General features: G+C 35.3%; 4 protein-coding genes and 2 long non-coding RNA genes across 9 annotated transcripts in view; 4 read left to right on the forward strand and 2 right to left on the reverse strand.

The window, feature by feature from the left end:
- The window catches only part of Vps13b (vacuolar protein sorting 13B), a 15,610-nt gene extending 13,645 nt beyond the window's left edge, over positions 1-1,965 (forward strand). For both annotated transcript variants that reach the window (XM_072010556.1, XM_072010557.1), the window contains exons 27-32: positions 34-438; positions 524-700; positions 764-934; positions 1,018-1,211; positions 1,283-1,621; positions 1,714-1,965. In XM_072010556.1, coding sequence (XP_071866657.1) covers positions 34-438; positions 524-700; positions 764-934; positions 1,018-1,211; positions 1,283-1,621; positions 1,714-1,944 — 1,517 coding nt within the window. In that variant the 3' untranslated portion in view covers positions 1,945-1,965. The remainder of the gene's footprint in view (positions 1-33; positions 439-523; positions 701-763; positions 935-1,017; positions 1,212-1,282; positions 1,622-1,713) is intronic.
- A 1,466-nt stretch (positions 1,966-3,431) lies between these two features.
- LOC139990925 (RING finger protein 37) lies at positions 3,432-5,162 on the reverse strand. The gene is made up of 2 exons (XM_072010575.1): positions 4,378-5,162; positions 3,432-4,300 (listed from the first exon to the last, which is right to left on the reverse strand). Exons 1-2 carry the CDS (start codon positions 4,995-4,997, stop codon positions 3,433-3,435), a joined length of 1,488 nt encoding a protein of 495 aa, XP_071866676.1. The 5' UTR covers positions 4,998-5,162; the 3' UTR covers position 3,432.
- A 23-nt stretch (positions 5,163-5,185) lies between these two features.
- Nhp2 (NHP2 ribonucleoprotein) lies at positions 5,186-7,470 on the forward strand. Its single transcript, XM_072010595.1, has 3 exons — positions 5,186-5,443; positions 5,523-5,595; positions 5,695-7,470. The coding sequence occupies exons 1-3, from the start codon at positions 5,275-5,277 to the stop codon at positions 5,924-5,926; spliced, it is 474 nt and encodes a 157-aa protein (XP_071866696.1). The 5' UTR covers positions 5,186-5,274; the 3' UTR covers positions 5,927-7,470.
- On the reverse strand, positions 6,284-16,932 carry Rhobtb (Rho-related BTB domain containing). Of its 3 annotated transcripts, XR_011800692.1 has the most exons (15): positions 16,430-16,932; positions 15,799-15,902; positions 15,179-15,376; positions 13,647-13,854; positions 13,292-13,534; positions 13,117-13,202; positions 12,656-12,782; positions 12,405-12,539; positions 11,920-11,943; positions 11,299-11,449; positions 11,057-11,187; positions 10,744-10,986; positions 10,512-10,660; positions 9,815-10,244; positions 6,284-9,574 (listed from the first exon to the last, which is right to left on the reverse strand). XR_011800692.1 is itself a non-coding variant. In XM_072010573.1 (14 exons), exons 1-14 carry the CDS (start codon positions 16,607-16,609, stop codon positions 10,010-10,012), a joined length of 2,214 nt encoding a protein of 737 aa, XP_071866674.1. In that variant the 5' UTR covers positions 16,610-16,932; the 3' UTR covers positions 6,284-10,009. The 3 variants fall into 3 exon arrangements, 2 of the variants coding, with proteins under 2 accessions (XP_071866674.1, XP_071866675.1); XM_072010573.1 differs by having other exon boundaries at positions 6,284-10,244; XM_072010574.1 differs by lacking the exon at positions 11,920-11,943 and having other exon boundaries at positions 6,284-10,244; positions 16,430-16,931.
- On the forward strand, positions 12,702-14,785 carry LOC139990938 (uncharacterized). The gene is made up of 4 exons (XR_011800697.1): positions 12,702-12,838; positions 13,124-13,474; positions 13,637-14,263; positions 14,337-14,785. It is a non-coding gene; the product is annotated as an uncharacterized lncRNA (long non-coding RNA).
- A 2,467-nt stretch (positions 16,933-19,399) lies between the features above and the next one.
- On the forward strand, positions 19,400-20,438 carry LOC139990590 (uncharacterized). The gene is made up of 2 exons (XR_011800603.1): positions 19,400-19,778; positions 20,311-20,438. It is a non-coding gene; the product is annotated as an uncharacterized lncRNA (long non-coding RNA).
- Positions 20,439-25,985: the final 5,547 nt, after the last annotated feature.

Genomic DNA, 25,985 nt, shown 5'->3' on the forward strand with positions numbered 1-25,985 from the left:
CAAATATTAATTTTTTCTTAATAATGTTTTCAGCATCAAAAGATCTTCATATAAAAATTGCACCAATCAGTGCTTACATTGAAGATACATACATAACACAATTATTAAATTATGCAACTTCGATGGCACCACCTCGATTTTTGCTACCAGATGACATGAAAAAGACAAGAACATTAGTTTCAACTATTGGAGTATACATTCCTGATTACATAATGGTTTACGCTAGAATATTAAGCGCCCCATTAAGATTACAAAATTTAAAGATAGATCCGGTATCTATCTTATTAAGTGTTCATACCTCTGTACGTTTATACGTGGCTTTAGACCATTCTCCTTTATATTTTGGTACTTTTGAAAAGAAAAATATTTTAACTACACCTTATAGACTTGGCAATGCTCTCACAATGCATTACTTATCTGGTGCTATATTCGGAGCAGGTATGAAAGTAATATTATTCAAATTTCTTAATATTATATTACTTTTTAATTTATATTATATTATATTAAAATATTCGTGCCTTAGGTTGGGTAGTAGGATCATTAGAAATATTAGGTTCTCCTGGCAGCTTGGCACAAGCTCTTGGTTCAGGACTTCGAGATTTTATTTCCCTTCCATTCCAAGGCCTGTTGCAAGGACCATGGGGTTTTATCGTTGGAATAACGCATGGTTCTGCCAGTTTGATGAGACATGTTACAGCAGGTATTAATGAATACAAACATCTATCATAACTACAAAATTCACTTATAATTTTATATTACACAGGTACGTTAAACTCTGTAACGAAACTAGCATCTAGCGTAGCACGAAATTTGGATCGTTTAACACTCGATGAGGAACATCTTCAGCGGCAAGAAGAATCTAGAAGAATGCGTCCTCAAGGAATGGCACAAGGATTATACCAAGGCTTGACAGGACTTGGAATGAGTCTTCTTGGTATATATATATATATATAGCTATATTTCTTTTTGATTCAGTACTTCATGTTGTTTAATTTTTTTTTTTTTTTATTTTTTTAGCCGCAGTTGCGGGTTTAGCTCATCATCCTTTGCAGCAAGTTTGGTCAGGAGAAATAACAACCAAAAGTATCGTGACTGGCGTTGGTCTTGGATTAGTTGGAGTAGTTACGAAACCTTTAAGTGGGGCTGCAGAACTAGTTGCATTGACAGGACAAGGATTACTTCAAGGAGCTGGCTGGAATTCTTTGCCTTCGGTAAATAATTTCACGGAATTTATTTCAGACGTTATTAATGAAATTAATTGATAATAAATACATCTTTACAGCCTCGACAACGACCAGTAGTCCAATACACGTCTGGAAATAATAATGCAATTATTAGATATGCCTGGTGGTTGTTACCCTTACTTGAAAATAATCACGGGAATATCCTGCATGTTACTAATGCAGATTACGTGATCCAACAAGGCAGTAGTCGTGCTATAACGTTAGTTCTAACACGGCATGCGTTATTATTAGTTAATACAGCTGAAGATAACGTAGAACGGATATATTTATTGAAAGATCTAACGAGTGCTGATCATCATTTGGAATCAACAATATGTTTGTACTGCTCTCCTGAGACAACGCAAACTAATAGATCTATATCTCCAGCGCCATACGAGGTATGATATATTTTTATATTTATATTAGGTATATAAATATTTTTCTATTACATAATTAGGTATAATATTTATATTTAAAATTTTTCTTATAGATGGATCGAGAAATGCGAGCACGAGTGGCGGAATATGTACGTACCAGTAGTACTGGTTTAGCTAGCGTTTCTACAAATAGCGATGTGCAGTCCGATATTTTTGAGAATACCACTCCCAATTCTGATCGTACACTTACATTTTATGTTTCTCCGGACTCACGTAACTATCTATTATCATTGTTTAACATTGCTAAACGACAGAGTCAAGGTAGCGGATTTACAGTGTTATAATGAATAAATAGAGTATATTAAAGTATTTTCTTTACTCAGAAGTAGAAACAGTAATTGACGCTTATAAAACATGAAAAGTGATAAAATAGTATTATGCCTTCGATTTAGAAATTTTTTGAAAAATGTATGTCCGAAACAAATCCGAATTATGTGATATCTATATGTACATATCTCTGATAACATTTTTAATCTTATTCTGAATAATGGACTTAAATTTATGAATTTTATTTCGTAAAAATATCCTATAATGTGTTGCACAGAAAAAGAATATGCACAAGAAATATTCTTACATAAGAAATGCTTTTTCAATTTTTATATGAAAATTTGTATCATGAAAAATTCTCCACAAACTTTGTTTATTAAATAACGTATATAATGTACATATCGTAGAAAAATTATGAAAGTATGTGTGCAAATTTAAGTATGGTGGATACATTTTCATTAATATACAGATTAATCCAGCTAAATGAGATCATCTAAATATCTGCCTTATTTATTGTTGTGTAAAAAGCTTCTTAGGACAAAGCATTTTAAGTATCACACGCAACAGTGGAAATAGATTTTTTTATAATCCTTTTTTTATTTAATGGGATTTTAAGAGCATCAGTATCTTTTTCAATAAAATAATATATATATTTATTTGTCGATATCCTTGTAGAGCGTGAAGAAACAAATTTAATAACTTTAAGAACCATATATAAATATATATACATACAAAATTTGAAGCCTTATCCAAATTTTTGTATGTCCGTACTTATGTTTAATCGACAGCTGACAAAACTTTAAAAATTCAAATTTTTTGGTTCCTAAATAAAATTTTTTAGCTTGCAAGAATTCAAATGAAAGTTTAGGGCGTAAGGAATTAATTCAGATTAGTTTTATGCAAAATATTCTCCCTGGTTTAAACAAATTAAAAAAATTTATCAATTGGTGGACAATGAAACACTATGACCATCTAGCGGTAAAATGACGAAACTAATCTCTATCACGAAATTAAAAAATAAAATTTTTCGATCTATAAGGTGAATTTTTGAACTGTTCAGAAATTGAATCAAAGCTTTAATTCTTAAAAATCTTGTCTGTATAATATTATTCTGATTTCCTACGTAATTATTAATTACATGTAATTAAGAACCGTTAACATTGGTACAAACTGACACAGTGCTGTAGTTTAAACATAATGACGCCATCTATCAGTTAAAAATTTTACTTATTAGTACCACTAGAGAGGACTATATTCAAAATATGGCATTTTATATTAATTACATGTAATTCATTAATTACGTAGGAAATCGGAATAATATTGTACAAAGGTTTTCGAACTGAAGTTTACAGGATGCAATTAGATATTTCATATCTTATATATTTATTAAAAGTAATCATTACATATTATTTATATGTTATATTAATTGTGCACAATATATTCCAACAAGTTAATTTATTTAAATAAAATGCATTACGTTAATAATAATAAGTTTATTACACAATTCATTCATAAATCCGTTCAATTTCATTATTTTTATAAGGCATGCTACAAGATGTACATTGATTATTTTCAATCGATGTTAAGACATTTCTACATAGAACATGCTTACATGGAAGCTGGTAAAAAATGCCATTAGGGCAACAGGAACACGTAATTAATTTCGAATTTGTCTCGTTCTTTTTTGGAATGTTATTAAAACGTTTTAAATTAGGTACTGCTATATTAATATCAAAATCTGTTTCACTATCAACAGTTAGATCCACTATATCAACACAATTATTTTTTTGTTCCCCTTCTGTGTTTTTAGACAGAGGTATAGTTGAGATATAAGAATTGGTAGTCATTCTTTTCTTTGCTGGCTTAGTTAAAGCAGGAACAGTTCGTTTTTGGGACATTATAACAACTGGCAATTTATGACAAAGTTTTTTCTCTGCTTTTACAGAACTTACTATAGAACAATGATACTTTGGCTTAACATTGCTTGGAGCTTGAACTATATTTCTTTTTAACAAATAATTAGGAACTTCCGTTACCGTTTTATCTGTTACATTCCCATCAGAGGGCAATGCACGACCTAACACTCTCGGTAATTTTTTTATTTCTTCATTATTGCAATTTTCAAGCAAAAACCTGTCTATCCTTATTTTTAAAGCACTTGCTATAACAGGTTTACGATCTTCACTAAATGGTAAACCAGTAAAAGGATCAGTCAATCTTCTTCCCCATATTGCTTCAGTTTCCTCGTGTTTCAGTAATGTAGTTTGGTCAATTATTTTTCCGCTTGGCAAGAGAATTGGCTGTGTCATGATTTCGTAAGTAATGGCATCTAAAAAACTTTCTGGAACTTGTAGATTTGTTTCCAATATTTCCCTGAAACAAGTATAATAGATATATAAAGTTAATAAATAATATACTTTATATATACTAACAAATAATTTCACATTTACTTATTATCTGTATTAGTAACAGCTGTTTTATATTCAGCATTTTCAGACCTTTCCATAGATTCAGTTAAGCAAGATCGTTCAAACCATAAAGTAGAAATACTGGCTACAGCATCTTTACCACAACGTGGTGACACTGTTCCCCATACTTCTATCTTACCTAATGCAGGTACTGAATTCTTTGTTTTACATATACAAATTCTTAAACTATTTATGCACGTTGTTAAGTATTGCACGGAAGATTTTGTAAAACATTTCAAAAAATTTGCTGGTGCAGGAATTGATTCATGTTTACTTGGACAAAACAATAATCCAGTGTGTGTGGTGTCTAAAAATCCAGTGCCTAGTAAACTGTATGGTATACTGGCATCGTTACTAGTCTTAGCATATAATTGAAAGCCTGATGACTTTTGAGAGCCAACTTGTGGCCAAATTAAAATGTGATTAATACGTATGTTACATATAAAAGTAACGTCGATATTTATAGGAGGCTTGATACAAGCATATGCTAAAAATCCTTTATCAGTACCAGTTATTAAATTGGTGACTTCATATCCTTCTGTGCTAACAGTACTGCATTGAATTTCTGGTCTTAAACGAGGATCACAGAAGTTGAAAAGCATTTTTATACTTTAAAAATACATATAACAACATGCTTTAATGATTTTCTATTAACACAAGACAAGTTTCATTTTTGTTTCGAAAACAGCATCACCTCTACTGTTGTTACAATGTACTTTATGGTTAGGTTAGTCTGTAAGTACCGAAGGCTAGTCTGTAAGTATCGAAGGTTAGTCTGTAAACACCGAAGGTTAGTCTCTAACCTCTAAGTGAGTGTGAAGCACGTGGACGAGATATAGTAAACTTACTAACGAGAAATTGTTATTATTATTGTAAAAAATGGAGCAAATAACAATAAAAGAGGAAATTGACGATAGTATGAAAGAAACAGAAACTGGTGATAATACAGAAATGAAATACGAAGAAAAATTAAAATACACAAGCCTTATAGCCAAACCCATGGCTTCAAAAAAATTAACCAAAAAAATTTATAAGTGTATTAAAAAAGGTATTTTTATAAAACAGTTGAATAGTAAAACATTTTTGTGAATCATGTATATTTATGATTTGTAATATAATTATTTCAGCTGCAAAGCATAAATCTTATCTTCGAAATGGTTTGAAGGATGTTCAGAAGCATCTTCGCAAAGGAGAACAAGGGTAAAAAATAAATTTTTATTTATAACTGTAATTAGATTTTCTGATAATTTTAATAATCAATAGACTGTTTATTTAAAAGTATTTGTGTATTTTTATTAGATTGGTAGTCTTTGCTGGAGATGTATTTCCAATAGAAATCATGTGTCATTTACCAATTGTATGCGAAGACAAAAATATTCCATACTGCTACACACCCTCGAGACAAGATATTGGTGCTGCAATGGGCGTGAAAAGAGGCAGTCTTATGGTACTTATTAAGGAACACGAAGAATATAAAGAACTTTATAATGAAATTAAAACCGCAATGATAACATTATCAACACCACTATAGATATATATTTAAGAATTTATATCTTTAATCACTTTGTAAATAGAATAGATCCATTATTGATTCTTAAGAGAGAGAGAAGAGTATTGTATCAGAGACTGCAACTTTTTATACAAATATCTTTCACTATTATGATGTAACCTATTTGGTATATAGATGGCAAGTTTTTTAACACAAATCACTATAGAATAAAAGAATCTAAAAAAGAAATAGAAATAAAACTTCTAATTATAATCTAATTTATATAATAATAATCTAATTTAATGTAACATTTTTTAATTCGAAGACTAGACATTACATTTTTGTCCTTCGATGAAAAGGGTATATAATTGTTTGAGATACAGTCCCAAAAAATCCAAATTTTAGTTAAAAATTAAATTTATTTATCGCCTGTGCATTTTTGAAAATAGAATATTAAAATTTAGCTTAAGATAAAAATCATATTTCTCGAAGCGGTATGGATATATATGTATATACAGCTTTGCTTTTATCTTAGACCAGTAAAATTAAATCTGCCATAGATGTCATTATTTCGATTAACGGTCATCAAGATATCCGAAAATCAATATGGATTGTCAACTGAGACCTTCGAACAATCGCTTTACTTCTTTAGTTTCTCTGTGATCCTCAAAATATCATTTAACATAATATTTAAAGGTAATTACAAAACTTGATGTTTGTCAAAGTTCGATAGCACTATCCACTTGCCGTCCATCATATATTTGTTAAATCCTGACATGTTCAAATATTGAAATTGTTTAAATTTGAAAATATGTTTATGAATATGAAGATGGAAAATAACTCATTGATCGTAAGATATAATCAAAGCAATAGAAAAGTTAAATATACGAAATAGTTACAAATTTGAAACGTAAATCGTGCTGGGGCGAATTGATTTCAATATAGAAATATTAATAATAAATATTATAATATTATAATATCATAATAAATATTAATAAGTCATAAGATTTGACTTGTATGTTTTGAAAAAATTTATACGTTTGACGTTCATTAATACAGAACGTTATAATATGAAATGTTCAAAATTATTTTATGATTTCTTAATCGATATCTAAGCTTAAATTCTTAATCCGACCAAATTCTGAAGATTCCGACGAATCGATTACAGTAATGCTTTGTTAATTGGCCTGATACATTTATTTTAACTATGTACTATATAGAGACACTTCACGGTGTCATTTCTGAGAATTGGTGGGGATAGCTATAGCCAGTTAACCAGACACTACTGTAAGATTCAAAACAGAGATCGCAATCACAATAATCTTCCTCGGCGTAGGATCGAAGGCTTTGCGAGCGTGGTAAGTAGAAAATTAAAAATAAGAAAAACGAAACGAATGTGTAAATACTTTGAGAAATTGAAAAATTTTTACTTTGAAGGAAATGTCAGTAGAAAATAATCAACGTAAATTAAGTTTACGTTAAACTGTACATTTACAATCGTCACTTTTAGAGTTTTAAATGCCCGCAAATGCCTTGTACGCATGGAAAAACATTTAATAGAAATTTAAGGAGAATTCTGGCTAAAATGCATTTGAAAATTATAATTTCCTGATCCCCTATCGCTCTACATGTAACTGTATTCCTTATTCCTACGATTACTGATTTCAGTACAAAATATACACTTAGGAGCGACGAAGGATAACATTGACATTAAAATTGACATAGCGTACAAATGGGACGCTATTCTCACCCTCGCCTCGCCGGAACAGATATATTCTCTTTGCGTGTACATTGTTTCCGTTAATTTCTCTCAGATCAGGCAGTAATACATCTTGTGACTGTATATATGTTTAATTTTACTTCTTCCTCAACTTCTTTCAAATATCTAGATTGAAATTGTTTAATTCGTATAACCAGTCAAAGAACCCTCATTGTCACGCGTGGTTACATAAATGCTTATTTAGATACAGTACTGTCTTGTTAATTGGCTGGAATTCTGCCTTATTAACTGACCATTGCTATCCCCACCATTCCTTGGAAGTTTCTTCTAGGAGCAAAATTCTAATTTTTTAATAAACGGCCAGTTAACAAGATAGTACCGTACATGATATACATACATAATGTAAAATTACAATTCTCCGATTATATTTTGTTTCTTCCCCTTTTGTTCCTTCCCATTCGCTCACTCATTCGAACATACTTTCATTGCACAAGTGATGTATGAAAAATCGATTGAACGACGATCACGGCAAAGGATGATCTAACAAGTATTAAATTATTTGTGATGTCGACTGCTAATAATACAAGTTGCTTCGTATCTAAACGAGGATTTATATATGTGATTGATGACCCACTTTGACGATACATAATTACGTTTCTTCGGCGTACGAGAATCAATTTGTGCCTTACAAAGTACAAGTCGCTAAGAAAATATATAATATACGCGAGGATTCACTCTTACACAGAGATACATTCTAACGGACCATCGCTCTATACCTTACGAATGTTACGATATACGCGTAATTATAGTCGTTACGAATTAATTATCAATTCATTCCCATTTTCTCTCGTTATCTATCCTATTAAATTATTCTTACCAATGTGATCGTAATTTATAATTCTAGCAGTAACCCATTACCGTGATCGATATGTCGCAGTTTTTTTATTGGACGATCCAACTTTATGTCGATTGAACTGCACGCATCCCCATTACTTAATAGTAATCGACGATTGACGAGAATAGCTATTTCATTTAGCCGTAAATCGTTACAAAATAGTACAAATACGAGAGGACTTCTCGCACTCGAAGAAACCGTAATCTCGTCGAACGGAAACTCAAGAGATGAAGCGTCGTCGGATGCTGTACAAACAATGTAAAAATTCGCGTCGATTTATTATTAATAGTTACTTATTCCTTATAGAACTATGTGTATCCCTTAGTATAGTCACGCTCTACTATGGACTAAAGCTATTGCTCGTTTCCTTCAGTCTAACACGCATCGATAAAATTACGACGAATCTTAATCGTCTCTTGAAAATTTCTTTTTTTCTCTTCAGTGGCTCGATTTAAAAAATTTTCCAGCCCTTTTCCTCTTGCCCTTCTTTTTTTTTTTTTTTCCTTTTTGTAGAATTAAATTGTAATTCGAGGCGGAGGGGAAGCTGGAAATTACAATAATCATCGAAGTAAATACTGTTCAAGATTTCCCAGTATTTAGACGCACAACGATTCGGTAGAAAATGCAATTCGGTTTTCTATGCGTCCTGAAATTCACCATGAAATTAATGTAGAAATTTTGGTTTAGGAATATACAGAAATCATGAACAATATTAACCAGAGAAATATGAAAAAATCTCAAGGGTGTTGAGAACCACCGAAGTAACTCTTGTATAAAAATCACTTGTTACGTGATCAAAGTGGATGAGCAATCTGAAGCATTCACGTTCTCCATAGAAAAACGTGCCGTGCTCATTGACGGACAATTGGATGCAAGATATTCTTCAACTTATATCGTGATTTATCTTTTTCACTGTAATTCATATTTACGGATACGATCAAAAAGACGTTAAAACATGTCCCAGGTGATCGACATCACCCTGTTTTAGGGTCGCTGTGGCAGCAACGACGAGTCGTCAACAAAAGGCACCATCTTGTTTTATTTGCTTACAAACGACGGACGCCCGTGTGAAATTCTAAAAGAATCGACAGCAGAGAATTTGTTTTAAATACACTTCTTAAATGACGATACGGATGTCGGATTCATTTCCGTTGAAGTTGTACAAAAGATACGATCGCACCAATTTTTCTTGGAATTGTAATTCATATATCGTTTCTTTTTTTTTTTTTTTTTTTTTTTTTCTTAGACTGGACACTTTTTTCCAAGACAAAGAAAAACAGGAAGAAGAACCAAGAAATTCATTCTCGTTACGTACGGCTGGTAAAGGACTGGATGACCTATATCCGGAGTTTTTCATAGGCATCTTCAAATGTGCATAGATCGTGTTTAACGTTCCTTAAGTATAAATCTGTAGCAGTATCAAAATAGTAAAAATGGTGCATATGAAGACCATGAGCACGGGTAGGACCAGAATGAATCGGACTGAGCGGCGTAAGCCGCTAGGCTCTTGTCATACAACCTGTTCACCTGACTCTATAGAGTCGAACAGGGGTCGTTCAGCTTGCGGATCGTTGTTCGCCGACGATGCTGTACCTCCACCATCGTTCGAACTTTCTCTTCTGGTTTTGCTCGTACCAGAGAAGCATAAGCAACCGGACTGATTGCCATTTCTCTTCAACGTTGGCTTATTTTCGCGATCACGTTCCGCCAAACATTTTTGGTAGTAATCGTAGTCTTTTAAATACCTGTTGAGCGAATAATTAATTAATTTTTATTTTTATTAGATTAGCAATTTCGTTTTGTCACAGATACGACTATATATGACTAAACTTTAATAGATACACTGGAAAAAATATATATTAATTTGATCAATATGTGTTCATAACTCATCCAGAACGATTGTAATTGAAATAAAATTGCTATGCAACTAAAGTTCCTAGTCTTAGAATTCTGCGCTTCGAAGAGTTAAATAATTAATCGCTAATTTTAGATTCTACATGCAAAATACGGACCATACTGGAGGCCATCGATGCTCGTTCAAATATTCCTGGTTCTCCGGATGCAGAAGGCGTACGCTTCGCGGAGACATCTTGCACAACTTGTTGTAATTGACGCACAAGTGGTTCATACACCAGTCAGCTAGTTGATCGGCATTATGCAACTGCGACATGTAAATTGGCGAGTAAGCTATCAGAAGATGTTAGATTCATCGATCATGTACAGGTCATTGAAGAAACAGCTGACCTTGCACGGTTCCAGCAGTCTCAGACAGTTCTCCACGGCCTCGTTTCCCTCGTTCTGAGACAATCTCCCGAGATCTTCGATCACTCTGCTCTCGACCAAGTTTACCAGTCGTTGCAAACAAAGACGATTTGCCAATTCTAAGAGGTTCAAGCACCTGGCAGAGGAAATTGCTGGCACTTCATCCGTATAGAGATAGCAGAGTAGTTTGTGGAACGTGTACTCGCGTACACCGGGAAACACTATCTGTTAAATGTTATTGTAATTTTTTTGTGATAAAATATTTTTAAAAAAGCTTCAGGAGACCGATATTTACCACTTTTGCGCTACTTTCGCGGAAATCTCCGGAGAACATGGCCTTCATTACATCACATCGGGCAGTGAGTATCGCTTTGTGGGCTGGAACACTTCCATCGTCTAGTTCAAATATCACATCAGCGAAGAGTCCTAAAAGAAATCATATTTTGTCATCGAAAATGAGAAAAAATTATTTTTAATTAATTTTTAATACTATTAGACTGCAGATGTTTTGCTTATTATATTTCATTAATACCGTACCTTGTTCTAGACAAATGTCTTCCAAACGTTGCCTCACCACTTGCTTATACCTATTATTAAGATCATTATTAAACTGATCTCTTGTTTGTAAAGTTCCAAGCACCATCAATAATTGCGGAAGCTCCAAGAATTCCGCCGCCTGTCTAATCTCCTATATGTGAAAGAAAGAGGAATGAATGGATATTCCTATGTAATAGAAAAATAAGCATGAAATGAGATTTTTAGAATCCATTTTTACATTGTCAGCTGAAAAAAAGTTGATAATGTTTTTCATGCACCTGTGACCGATGAGATCTCAATAGTTTAATGATCCTCGTATTTAAAAATATGTATTTTCAAATCCTCTGCATAAATTATGCATAATACTTTATGAGTCATTGGATACTACTGTATAGAAATGATATTTTCATTACTTAATGTCTTTATCAAGGCTTTTTTTAGAAAAGAAACATGCTAAAATGATGATAAATATGACAGTGACCTAACAAGTTGACTTTAGGAATCGGTGAATCGATATTTTCCATTTAGTTAAATGTCTCTACGTTGTGGTGCGTGCGTGTAATATGTGTTCGTGTGGATATGTGTGCTTGTGTCAGCAAACGTATTTCACATTGTACTAACCAGTAGAAGCCCGATAGGAGCTGTCTGAAAGAATAGAGCCGCGTTAGTTCCCGCATACCGAACTCGTGTTTAAACTTTAAACTTACTATTTGCATAAAGTATTCCCTCCACAAAAAAAAAAAAAATACATTTACTCTATGGTTTAACTCCGATCCAAAATAATATATCCTACTACTGGGTATACAAATATTACATAATTACTCTATTTACATAATTTTCTGGAATTCCTAGCATCGATCTAATTTCCTAAAAAATATTAACCAGTTGCTTCGAATGCTGTTCAAATAGGTTTACCATTACTACATTTGTATCATAAGAAATACACGCATAAGATCAATTACTATATATATTAAGTTATTTTTTTAATGCAATAATGACGTCGAAAGGAAAATGGATGTATAGAAGCTATTATATTAATTAAAAGAAATGTTAGATGGCCCACGGGTGTACCTGCCCGCACAGGTAATTGTACCGACGCAACGTACTTGTAGATCGTGATACCGTTTATCCAAGCTGCCCATGTAAATGAATTGCAAGCACTGCTGCATCGCCTGGGGTGTAATTAGTTTAGACAGCGTCACCACGGTCGTTGGTTGCTGCATTCCGTTTGTATTTTCAGTCTATAATTTAATTGAACAAAAAAAGGAAACTAATTAGGATCTTATTATTATGTAACTCGAATAAACAAATTCTTATTAATTTATTCACTTTGGTTTTCATATTTATAGAGACTTACCAAGCATACACGGATGTTCTGGAAGGCAGGATGATTAAGTTCTCTGGTAGCTCCAGGTGGTTTCTTTTGGTTGTCCACCGTGGGCAGTACTTGGAAGCTTGAACGTCGCTTCAGTTGTTCCCAAACTCTACAATAAGATTTTCACAATTTGGTTAATTGTGTATAAAATCATTGCAATACCACGCAAGAGGCTTGAAAATTTATAAAATTTAGGAAATTATTCAAGATAAGTTATCAACTATCGAGTATCACTATGCGATATTATATGATAGATATTAATAATCCTTTTTCGAGTGAATAATATATGGAATAATACTTGCTATACTTTTAAAAGTTGTTATTAAAATACAAATATAAAGCTAACAATCTGTTTTTAAATATTAGAATGAATAATAGATAATTAAACATTTTTAGACGATAATGTATATTATAATTTGAACAGATTTGCTCAATGAACTCACTTTGCAGGTTTTGATTGATCGATACGAATGAGGCATTCGGTGTCATCGTTGAAGTCACCGACCGTTGCTTCGCCGAATGTACTCACCTTAATACAATTTTTTTTTTAGAAATGTTTGCAAGTAAAATATAAACAATAATTTGAAGAATAAAAGGATAATAAGAAACAGAGAATACCATGCTAGATTCGCTAGAGCTTCGAGGTGTTTGTTCCTGAACGAGTTCCATAGAGAAAAGTCGATGGAACGCGGGCGATGCTGCGGCTAAAAGACACCTGTGAGCGGAAAATGTGCAGTTTCCGGCAATCAAAGTCACGTCAGTGTGAACTGGTTTTGTCCACAACGTTTTCATGTTTTCTTCGTAAGTGCTTGCCGCCAAACACACTTCCGGTGGTACAGGTTTTGGTGGACAAAACGGTGCCTGAAATATAATATGCTCTATTAATTTAAATAAATTAAATTATCCTCTGTTAAATTAATCTTTTTCCAAACTAGTTTTTTAATAAACATGTGAATTTTCTAGGAAAGCTTACCTGAAGAAGAGGCCTTTGTACCCTCTTCAAGTTCGTCATCCAAAATCGTTGTTGGCGACGCGCGATTAAGGCAGCGCGTATCGAATTCTCGAAGACTTCGTTAACACCGTAATACGTGAAGACGCTAGTCTCATAGTAGCAAACACCAAGCTCACGTGCAACAGCTCGAGCTTGATCAGGCATTACCAGATCACTCTTCCTCGTGGCTCTGAAAATCAATTTACCAAAATATTAAATTAGTATACTAAATACTTTAATACATTGTAAAATTATAATAGATTTATAAATTTATAATGATATACAAGTACTAACAATAATATTCAAATAGCTTAATTTTTATACAATATTATACAAATTAATACAATCTGAAGCTAAAAGGGTGTTACTCATAAAGCTATCTTTATACAATAGGATTCTGCAAAATGATCGTAAAGAAGATACTGAAAGTCACGATGAACTTTGAAAATCCCTTGGGAGTCTCCAATATGTCAAGGCTCGGAATCCTGTTCTATATCGCGTGGCACATCGAAATAAAATATTCTCCGCTATACCGTTCAAGCGATATAGGTGCAAAAATTCAGTATAAATGCGGTATTTCATCGATTAAATATCCTAACGTGAGTAACTCCTCCATTTACAATTCTGTTAAAACTGGTATACATATTCATATATAGCTACTACTCTACTTAGGTCACAGAAAGATGTCAATCCTATATTAGCTTAGCCGTCTAAACCAGTGTCTCCCAACTTACAGTTTTCCCTTCGTGTTTACGTATAAAAAGACATTTTTAATGGAACAAAAAATACACTAAAAGCATATTTTCCAGAATATTGTTGCAAAGTGACTGAAGCCTCTCAGAAAGTGCTTTTATCAGGAATCTATTGACTCTACGATCCGTCACGCTTACGCTAGTGACTAAAATTTTTTAGTCACTTTCTCAAGTTCTTAATAATATGATTAATTCGAAATTAATACTATAGATATCAATAGTAATTTTCTTCAGTTACTTTTTACAAGAACATCGTAAAAGTTTCCTACAATAAAATATTCCAAGCTTACTTTTAAATTTCTCAACTTTATGGAACCCATAGTGATTTCGAACTTTTTGTCAGCAGGATAATATTAGCATACCAAGAGATGGTTATCTGCCTATCGATAAACCATGCAAGATCCCTTAAGGACCTCTCTTACTCAAGAACGTCGATCGTTGCATTTTACTATGCTAAGAATCGGACAGAACTCGTTGACTGCGATGGACCGCGTCGATAATATCCTCGAGATGACGGAGAAAGGATAGTTTCTATTTGATAAGAGACGCAAAGGAGTCGTCCAATCGGTAAAGTGTCTACGAGGCATTCGCGTAATCAATACTTTGACATACTTCGTCGAAGAGGCTGTCGTTGAGGAAGCATCAATGCATTTAAACGAGCTCCAATATAGGGTGAAGAAGTCGATTCAGGAAAGGGTGTGTTGCTTCTAAATGTAGAAAAGATGAGACTGACTATATGTAGTTGAAGGAACAATATCGTACCTCACGAACGGACTGCGGTCACGGAAATAGCTCAGATAAGTCTCATCTCGGTACATGTAACGTAGATCGTTCTTGCAGCCCACTAACAGTACCGGAGTCTGTGGGCAGAATCGTCGTATTTCCGGGTACCACATCGCCTTGCAGTTCCGTAGAGATACTGGATTTGTTATAGAGAAACATAGTAGCACAACGTCCGATCTAATTTTAAACATACGTAGAGATTAATTGTTTGATCTTTGAAAAGTTAAATATACTAATTGTGTATTCTTATATTAAAATTACGAAGTTTCAGGAAATTTATGGTTGATCAGTACTGGCTTCTAAGTGGTTCGCGTAGAAATAATAAAAAGGAGAGAAGAAATAAAAAATTAATATCAAAATATATGAAATTATTTTCTTAGAGGAAAAAGAGGTAAATTCTATGCTAAATATGACGGCAAACGGAATAAGTGTTAAAATAATTTATATTAGTTTTTAGAGCTATCGTAAGATGAAGCTAAAATTGTAAGTGCCAACTTTGCTACGATCGAAGAAGATACAAGAATATTCTGTTTGTATGTTAAATGGTACGCTAAACACGGTGGAAATTTATGAGAAGATTTATTTGACGATTATCTTACCTGCCGTACGCGAAACGTCGATCCTTCTCGTGGTCGCCAAACGTGTCCCAAAGTCGCAAGGAAACATTCACGTTATCGACTACTTCCCAGGAACGTTCTAGGACCTAGAAAAAGACGCAAGTTGAAGTCTTTTATCTCAGTTAGATTTTTACATTTAACGATTGATCTACAGTATGCAAGAAACGAAATATGAGACTTTGAGATAAATTCGTCGAACAGTCCATTGAGCACCGATCAAAGACGCAATAACATTCCTCAAAAGCGATCAAACGTTCCTCAAAATCTACTAGAGATCACGATGAAAGTGAAAATACAGTACAGGTATTTGAACGCCTCTTAAATGACCCGAGGGTAAGCACCGATGCAAACATTTGCTCCCGACTTAAGAATCTTCAACTTCGACATTTACTCCTCGTTAAACGCTACATCGCGTGCGAAGCGTTTTGCGTTGTCTTTTCAAAATTAAAACAACGATTACTACTAACAAATTGGAGGCCACGATGTACAAATTCTACCAAACCCAATCTATATGGAAGATAAAAATTACAACGAACGATATCGCACCTAATCTAAACTAAAGTTAGAGACTACGACCTAGCGAATAACATCGAGCGCTACTCCATGAACTCACGTCCTTGTAGATTCTATACTGGTCGATGGCCCAGACGGTGGGCACGTGAGTCGTCAAGAGTTGCGACAGCGACACGTGTTTGTTGCAGGCTCTCGCACAGATCAGCCTGGTCTTTCCAACTGCCGTATCGCCGACGACCACGCACTTGACCAGTTCCTGATGCGGCTGCTCATTGTCCATCACCGACAATCTCCCCTGTTCATCCAATATGCCCTTCTCTCACGTGCCAGGTCGTTCGAAAACGCGATTTCCTCCGTTGCTACCGTTTCGTCAGTCGAATGGCACAACGTCCACATCCGATCTTCACCGTGAAAGATGACGCCGCGTTGATCCTGGCGGTCTGTTCCCCTTAACGATGCTGAAATTGAAATCGTAAGGGAAAATCGTAACCATACGATTCAATCAATGGATCCACGCACGCGATGTCCTTGGAAGAATTCTAGAAATGATCTAATCGTTGCTTGGAAATTGCAAGGGAAAAACTGGTGCTGGCACGAGGGAAAAGGTGCGAGGTTTCACGTGAGAACAAACTTGCTAACGGTTACGTCGCGTGACAGACTGAATTCTACTTGTAATGCACCACGCTCTCACAGTGCGTTTGATCTTTCGTTCTCTGTGATCAGGTTCTTCTTTTTAATCGATTAAAAATTGCACCATAGCTTCTAAGAAAAAGATGTTCTTTCGACAAAACACAAGCCAAGGATCTGTAATACTCGAACGACGAAGCTCAACATTTTGGACAGTTCGATACACGATATGTTCCTTGACCGAAAGTTAAAAAGACGCTGATAACGATGCAGACAACGATGCGGACACGTGCAGACACGATGTCGATCGGTCACGTAGGCGTAGGTATTTTAAGCTTACGTGCAACGTTCAGACGTCCAGGCACCGTAAATATACATGTATACGCAGAATGCCTATTGATTTGACCCCGTAAGCGGCTTCTCTATATTTAGTATCGAACGTTCGTAACTTCAACCTCAACCCCGCCTATCACCTTAACCCTGAACCAAGCCATGGACACTAACTAGGAGTTTTCACGTTCATACGAACTTGAACAACAGGATGACACCGTCGTTGATCGTGTCAGCCGCTTTTAAACGAACTTCGAACCTTCGTTTTATCTGGTTTGCACCGAATTTCGCCGAAACTTACCAGAGTATGTATTTATATCGGAGCACCAAAGCCAGATATTTTCTAAGCAATGCGTGACGTTCGTTTCGGCTATGTGGATATCAATTTAGACGTGGAAATCGTTGGATTTGTTAATTCACGAGATCGTTGAATCGATCGGGAGTTAGTTTCCTTCGTTACGTTTGAGAAGGTGTTCTTTCTGATACGTTGAATCAAGGATTTTCTTCTTTCATCCTATCGATCATTCTTTCGAAATAAACGCTTTTTATACGTATATTCCGTCGAATAGAAAACCAGATTGAAATCGGACATAAAAAGTGCATTAAAAAAGTAAAGAGACTGTGTTTATCAGTAAAACAATTACTATCGAAGGTAAATGAGAGTCTGACAGATGAGACAATCGCATGACGCGAGGAACAACTTTATCCTATCCCTGACTAGGCTATAAAACCGTATTTCAAGCGGACACGTCGATAACCGGTGCTAGGTGACAGCGTCTATAGGTGTATGCAGAACAATCAGAATGAGTCACAACGTGCAAGTCGAAACTGTGGCCCGCTCGATACATTGGCCCGTGCCGAGCGCCTCTTCCTTTCGTGATCCGACTCTGTGAATGAATTTACTCCGACAATAAGAATCTCATTTTACTCATCAAACGTCGCCGAGGAATCGATTGCTGGGAAGACGAAATATCTCTCACGTTCACGCAGACGTAGGAAAATTCGCTGCTTAATTTGCAAATTCGTTTAAAATCTATTTCTAAGCTTTAATTAGGATATTAATATCGGTATGATCTCGTTTCGATACAGAGCTAAAATGATGTTTTTTTTAGACAAATGCCGAACCTTTAAATTAATTTATCTTTATCTATTCTAATCGTTGAAGCGAGCAACGTACATACGACGAGCTTCTCAGAAACCAAATCGATCAACTCTATTTCTTCTAAGTTTCTAATTTCTTAATTATTTTTCGAAAAACTCAACCTTGTCCTGTTAATTAAATTAAGATAATGAAAAGCAAATCGTATTATGTAAAGGATTAAATATGAATACCAAGGGGTTTGAACGTTTCGAGGGAGCAGCCTGGCGGACCATTACCCCGACAAGAAGCAATTTTGCTCGGCCATCGCACGCTAGCCAAGCCTTCGCAGTCAAGGAACTTCCCAAGAAATTTCTTTCACCGCGGGAGAGGAAAGAAGAAAAAAGAAAAGGAGATGGAGTTTGGAAGGGTCGGACGATCGATAATCGCGGAACGTTCGCGAATCGCATGACTACTTATGCATCGACAATTAAACGTCGTTTCTTCTGTTGCAACTCGTGAATTGTCGTCGACTTTTTACAAGGTCTTATCGATCTGCGATGCTTGACGATTACGTGGCAAACGAAGATTTCCACTGTTTGCGGTGAATTACCGAGCGACCGGAAACGATCAACGATTCGTAGGGCGAAGAGGATACTCGATGCCGCTGCACTTGAACTTATCGCGCGATCGTTAACGCGACCTAGAAATAAGTGCATTGATTTTCGCGTCGACTTATCCAGACATCCTAATTATTAATAGACTGCAAATATCCACGCATCTACGCGAAATTAGAACGTGCAAGGATATACAAAATATGCAAATATTGACTGGATCGTTATAGCATTTCTGACATCAGTGAAATCTGTCGTCTCGTAAGATCACCGTTATAAATGAAAGTACATAGCACATTTTAAAAATCATCGTTTTTAACGTATATTTGTTAAACTTTTTAAAGGAAATAATATAATATTTGTCAAGCTTCCAATTGATCGAACGTAGATTTCCTGATAATAAATTACACGATAACGTCGATAAATATTCTCGTCGAGAATTACTTGTATTTTCGAGTAATTTAGTTTGCATCGAAACGTGCGTTTTACGATTCCCCGAAGTACTAACTTCCTATTACTTTTAGCCTTCTATATTACTGATTAAAATTTGTTTACGAGCGTCATTAGTTCGCGAACGTTACTATTCTACTCGTTTTCGTTTCATCTCAGCAGGGTGAACGTTAATTTCGACGGTTCATTCACGACGAAGAGCACTTCGGGTATTACGCGACGGCTTTGAATGAAACTTCGCAACTAGGTCGAGGCTCGGAAGGTATCAGAAAATGATTTCGTCCGAAAAGCATTTAAACTCTCGAATACCCTCGATACTTAGAGAAACTGACAATTCCCTTTCCAGACAGGTAGAGTGAATTCGAGTAAATTGAAGATAGGGTTGTGTAGCCGTCATTGTCTCATAAAACGAAAGAAAAATTCCTGACAAATCTTTCAACACGTCTTTCATTCTTCCTCGATAAAAGACGAACCTAAAACTTGATTTATTATGAATTACAATTCTAGGGAATTGATATCTCTTTGTCCTTTTTACTCGCATTTTTCTTTTAAAAATCTAAACTTTATTTGATTAATTAAACTCGAGTAAACCTGTTAATTCGTTTAAGTAACGAAAGCTTTGCATATTTATTTAGTATTTAAATAAGTTCGTTAAAAAATTGATGTATATCTTTATATCCGTCTGATTGATTTGTAGGCTACAAATTTATTTATAGTGTATCTATCTTCAACTTCCTCTTGAGAAGTTCAATTCCCATTTAGTATTCATCTACAGAAACGTCTATTTCTTCAAATTAGACTCTACAAATTTTTCTTTCGTGAGTATCGTATTGACTTTAACCCACGATTATAATAATTATGCTAATTTTCGTCTTATTCGAGCGATTTTATCGAGACCCGGTCGATGAAATGCCTAAACGTAAACGCCAAGGTGACATGGACACGTATTGCGTGTGGAAGATCCGTTGACGCATTGCAGAAGAACAAAATTATCGGGAGAGGTTAGCAAAGTGACCGAGAAAAAGGTAGAACAGTGCATAAAAAAGGAATGTAAAAAAAAAAATTAAAAAGAAAGAAAAAAATGGTGGCGCATTTGAACCGACGGAGAACAGCATTCGTCCCTGCTCGGCCGGTAAATCAATTTCGTCGAAGGACGATCTAAGAGTGCGAGAATTGCGACGGGGTCAACGAGCCACGCAGCGGCCACATTAATTAAGTAAACGCTGCTCCTATTGCCGACCTCTTTCAACGGCTAATCGCTTTCGACGCTCGTGCGATTACGTTCACTACGAATATCCAGAAATTTATTTCTGACGCCGTTTGTTTTTTATATTTCATAAATTGGATGATAGTTGGTTAATAATTCAGAGCTTTTGTGTCATCAGTTTTCCAGGATAACGAAAGTAAAACTTCCTAAAAACGTAGAAACGTAAATTTACATAAGTATCTGTAGTCTAGTAGTATTGAATGTCTATATTAAATATTATTTAGAAAATACGATTGTTCTAATTTTTTGCTAAACATTCTTAATCTTTATTAAAGAACGATGTTTATCAATTCTTACTTCTTCGTTTTCCTTTCTGTTGCCGCTATTGTCCATACCTCTGCAGGCTTCAAAGATATACAACGTAATAAATATTATTTAATTCTTAGATCTCGATATTCAAAATATTTTTCAGCTCCTCTCCGACAGTTTTGTACCAACAGGAAATTGAATCGTATGCATACATTCATGCGTGCATAACATGCGTATCAAATGTAAACTGAAATAAGCATATGTAAATAAATCTTATGTTCAAACATATTTATTTGCCTATTAATAGAATATAATCAATCACGAAGTGTTAAAGAATAACGGAAATCTTACGCTAACATAAGATTTAAAAAAAGAATCATGGAAGAAAATTAATTGTTGAATTAAAAAGAAATTAATCAAAAGAGATTAAAGTGACAATAGTTTAACACAGATACTATTTTTCTACATCAATAATTTTACTCTAATTGAAAGTATTGTTAAAATTTTACATTTCTTTCGGCATGGAACGTGTTAACCGGAAGTCGCTAACTATAAGCATTTCCATCAGCTGTTGACGAACAGTGTGGGGCCTGCATTACAATTCACTTTGAGAGTATCATCATTCGTGCAATTTTTATATATTATAAGATGAAATTAGATAATCGTATAGAGAGCATATAACGAGGAAAAATTCATATGTGATCACTTGGAGCAGTATTACGCCAGGGACACGGTTGCACGGCTGCACGCAGTGTGGTCTCTTACATAAGTTAGAACAGAGGTTAGAAAGAGAAGCATAGAAAATACGTTCGACCGATATGAATAGTTGACACGATGTTTTCACTTGATATCGGTTTTCATCAGAAAACGAAGCTGTCTGTGTAAGTGATCCTTTCAAAATTTTCATAAACGATCAAATAGATAGTTAACTATTAACGATCAATGGTGCGTTCATTAAACCGACGAGGATTGAACGATTAAACGTCATCGCGATACACAAATTTAAAATTGTATCACTTACCAAGTTAGAAGATGGTTGATTTATTTGACAAACGATTCTCAAATCTGGCAGTGTTCTTTTTTATCTCTAGGTCTTCGGAGGTACACTCACTACGAATTCAACATGAAGAATTCTAGAATAATGTTTTGTCAACGATCACCAATCCAATTAATACGAAGATTAACGCTGGTTCCCTTAAACACGATGAAACGCGAAAACACGCGATAATATTGAAACGCGAGGAAAGTTAACAGGCTGAACCATCTACGTCCGCGACGTATACATATACTAACTTATATAGCTACGTAGACGAAACGAGTCTCATAAATGCACGAAATCACGTCTACTCACACGCACTGTGATACTCAGATCGGATAATGTCTTCGTTGACAGAAGACGAGTCCATAAACTCGCGTTTCACAAACGTGCAGCGAGATTCTGCGAGACGAAATGAAACAACTAGCTGAACGAAATGACAAAAGTGAGGTTACGTAGGTCCAGACTCGATGACACGAGTTATCGAGACGCAGTCTGATAGTCGATGACTTTTACAATAGATTTCTCTCCTTTCTTTCTGTTCCTACCGTCTCTCGGATCGTGACAATGGACTAGAAGCTGCAGCGGCACGCTGCACACCCAGGACGCACCACGCAAGTTCCAGCTGACGTCCTGGCGAATCGAAGAAGTGGGGAGGGAACGGAGCAGTCAAGTGTGGTGGACAGCCCTCATGGACTTAGATCGGTCCTCGTGGCTCAAAGGTTCGTCACGCTTATCGCTTCTCTCGATATTGCCAATTTATCCGATAGTAACAGTTTGTGACAACAACAATTCTTTTTTATATTTAATATCTTGGAACTTTATCGGACATCTTTCAATTTTTTAGGAGAAGCATAAGTGGGAAAGCAGAATTAGGGATTATTTGGTTATGTTTTGCAACCCTTTGACTATCATTGGTACCTGTACGTGATAGAAGTCAATGCTTATAGAAGGTTAAAGGTAATCACTCGCTAGATATTAATAATACACCTATGAATGTCTGTAGGTGCCCCAACTGTTCTTTTTTTTTTCCTAACAAACGAATTTATTCCTATATTACTGATTTTATTTTTGGGATATGCAGAATGTAAAATGTGAAATATTAAAAGAAAAGATATTGTGGATTCGTACACAGTGATTACTACCGCATTGAGCACCTCTCGTCTCCAAACACGTCGGATCAAAAGGTTACTTGAAAAATCAAGAAAATGAATGAACTTAAATTACTCAAAGTAAATGAAAGAAACGTGCAATTTTTATTCCGACAAAATAATAACGAACCAAATGGAAAAACTATACACAACTGACCAATGACAGTTTCTTCTATGGATCGAAAGCGCGGTCGCGAAACTAGACCGTGTTAAGCCGCTTAGAAATGTGTCCCGTCGTCCCGACAATGCACGTGTACTCGTTCAGAGGTACACAAGCAGCTCGATCGTCGACGGCGAACTCGTTGTGCCTCCAAGCTCCGAACGCCGCGAATCAGCAGGAGGAAGAGGGAATCACCAACGCCACAGGAAGGGAGAATCACCGAGACAGAAAAGGAGGAGAATGTAAGCTTTGGCAAGAGTTGGAACAAGAGAAAACGATCAGCAGTCGGCCAACCGCGTGAGACTGAATGAACTCGTCTCTGACCCCGACTTGTCCTGCCTCGTTCCCGAGCCACGACAACCCCAGTCTACCACCTCTCCGCCTTTTCCTCCATTTCGCAATGTCTGTTTTATCGCGAGAGATTTTTCATGTTTGCAGATGATTATGGTCAGAGCTTAATTATTGTAGCTATTAAGAAAGTTTGAATTCGATGGTGATTTAAAATGTAATATTTGGAATTTGCTTTGACCCATTTTATCCAATTTGGAATCCAACATTGCTTTTAGAATACTTAGAATACTCAGAATTTTCTGATCATTTTATTCCTCTTTTTATATTGCAAGTATTCTTGCGTTCTAAGTAATCCAGCCTTTCTTCAAAGAAATTATTCTCAAATAATTTAGTTTCACAATCGCCCAATATTTCTTTCGTCTTTCTTTTTACCAGCCTAATTGTATCAAGTACAAAGAACAGCCAGAATTATTTTTCCCATTTCTTAGGAAAATCATATCATAGAATCTAGAACTTTTATATCAACGAGTTTTGATGCGGATTAGAGAGATGGAGGAGCGTTTGTCTTTGATCATCGAAATCGCAGGACTTCGATAAAGGGATATCGCAAAAGGGATATAGTCGGTGGATTACGCAAAACAGAAGTCGAGACGGGGAAATAAAGCGCGTCGGGACGGCGACACCTCGTCCACGCGCATGCCAGCCTCGCTCGTGACGTCAGAGAGCGAAAAATCAATCCACCCTGTACAGTGCGGCAGGACAGGGACGTTGTATATCTGGCCGCCATGGTCACCGTCATTGAATTAGCCGAATTAATTGTAGTTCGCCTAATCGATCGCCCTTGGGCTAATTTGCAATTTTAGAATTCTGTCGATCGTTGATATCTTGGAATGTGGCTAATGTTTTGCTTTCTTGAAATGAGTTTTCAGGGAGGAAGAGGTAGAGGTGTAGATAGCTATAGATTGAGATTTTTTAGAGCCTCAGAGATGGAGGTAGAGGATATTAATATACGAAATGTGGCTGAGATTGCTTGAACTGAAAAATGGAAAGAAAGAAACGGGAGACCTAGTTGTTACGCGGCTCGACTTGGCAAGAAGTCCCACAAGGAAGTTGTATAAAAGATTGGAGTAGTATTCTAGTTTGAGTTTGTAAACTCATTTATGAAAGTACTGAGATGAAATTGGAATTTAGGAAGAGTTTAGGAGAAGTATGAATACATAATGTACTCAATAATGAATGAAGATGACTATGATTGAATGTACAAAATGTTGAATATCGTAATATCAAAGTTACTATATAGATATTTAAAATTTCAATGTTAGAATTGAACATGCTACATTTTCAAGATTACGATGTTTCAACTTCTTTGAAATACTTGAACATTTTTCTACGATACTATGAAATTGAAATTAATCAATAATTTCATCTTGTTCAAATAATTCCTATTAATTTTAAGAATAAACAGATCCAGATCAAAAAGACGATAAGATGCTATAGGTAGAGCTTGCACGTCGTGAAACGTTTCGTTACGCAATCCATTCAAACAGCACCATTTAATCGATTAATTAATTGTCCGTTCCACCTCGTTAAGACTACACACGCCGATGTAATTGAAATAATGCTTATGTAATGCAAGACGTTACTTCGGAAGATAGGGACGTCGATCGTTTTTCCATAATGCACAAACGAATCCCAGGTTGCGCGATATACAAGCTAACAAACGCTGGAAAACGTATTTCAACGACTTTTATTAATTGTAGAATACTTTATTCTGATCCAATCGCGATGCACCTTCACACAGTAATCGAATCGACGTGCTGACGTCGGACATTTCAACGACCAATGACTCAGAGGTAACGCGTTTTATATCTTTATGTTTCATTTTAGGATATTTTAAAAAATATAGATCAGCGATTCTACGGTTAAGCAAATATATACATTCACAATTCACTTTCTAATTGGACTTAAAAAAAATCAAAGGTAAATTTTCAGCGTAAAGTTCTTTGAAAATTTTCAATAATAATTCTTAGAGAGTTTTGAAAGCTAAAATATATACACACACACACATATATATATATAATATCTTTTTATATTTTCAAAAAGACATTTTTTTCTATTTTTTAATTTCTCTGTGCTTTATAGATTTCCTATCCTCTCTATATTCTAAATTACTCACCTGTTATCCGCGTTTCCGACTAGTTCCCACTGTCGATCTCGGAAAAGCAAACTGTTTCACATGATAATTAATAAAGACTGTTTTTCTTTCGCGCCGTAGATGGTGCGTTCGAGATCTGACGCGATCGTGTCTCAGCTACGAGCAAACAATCCGTAAGATTGCAACCGAAAGGGATTTCTGCATTGCTGTTGTCCCGTGCCTCGGCTTGGACCACCATTAGCTCATCA

The sequence above is a fragment of the Bombus fervidus genome, chromosome 9 (genome assembly GCF_041682495.2).
Source record: "Bombus fervidus isolate BK054 chromosome 9, iyBomFerv1, whole genome shotgun sequence".
NCBI classification, from domain to species: Eukaryota; Metazoa; Arthropoda; class Insecta; order Hymenoptera; family Apidae; genus Bombus; species Bombus fervidus.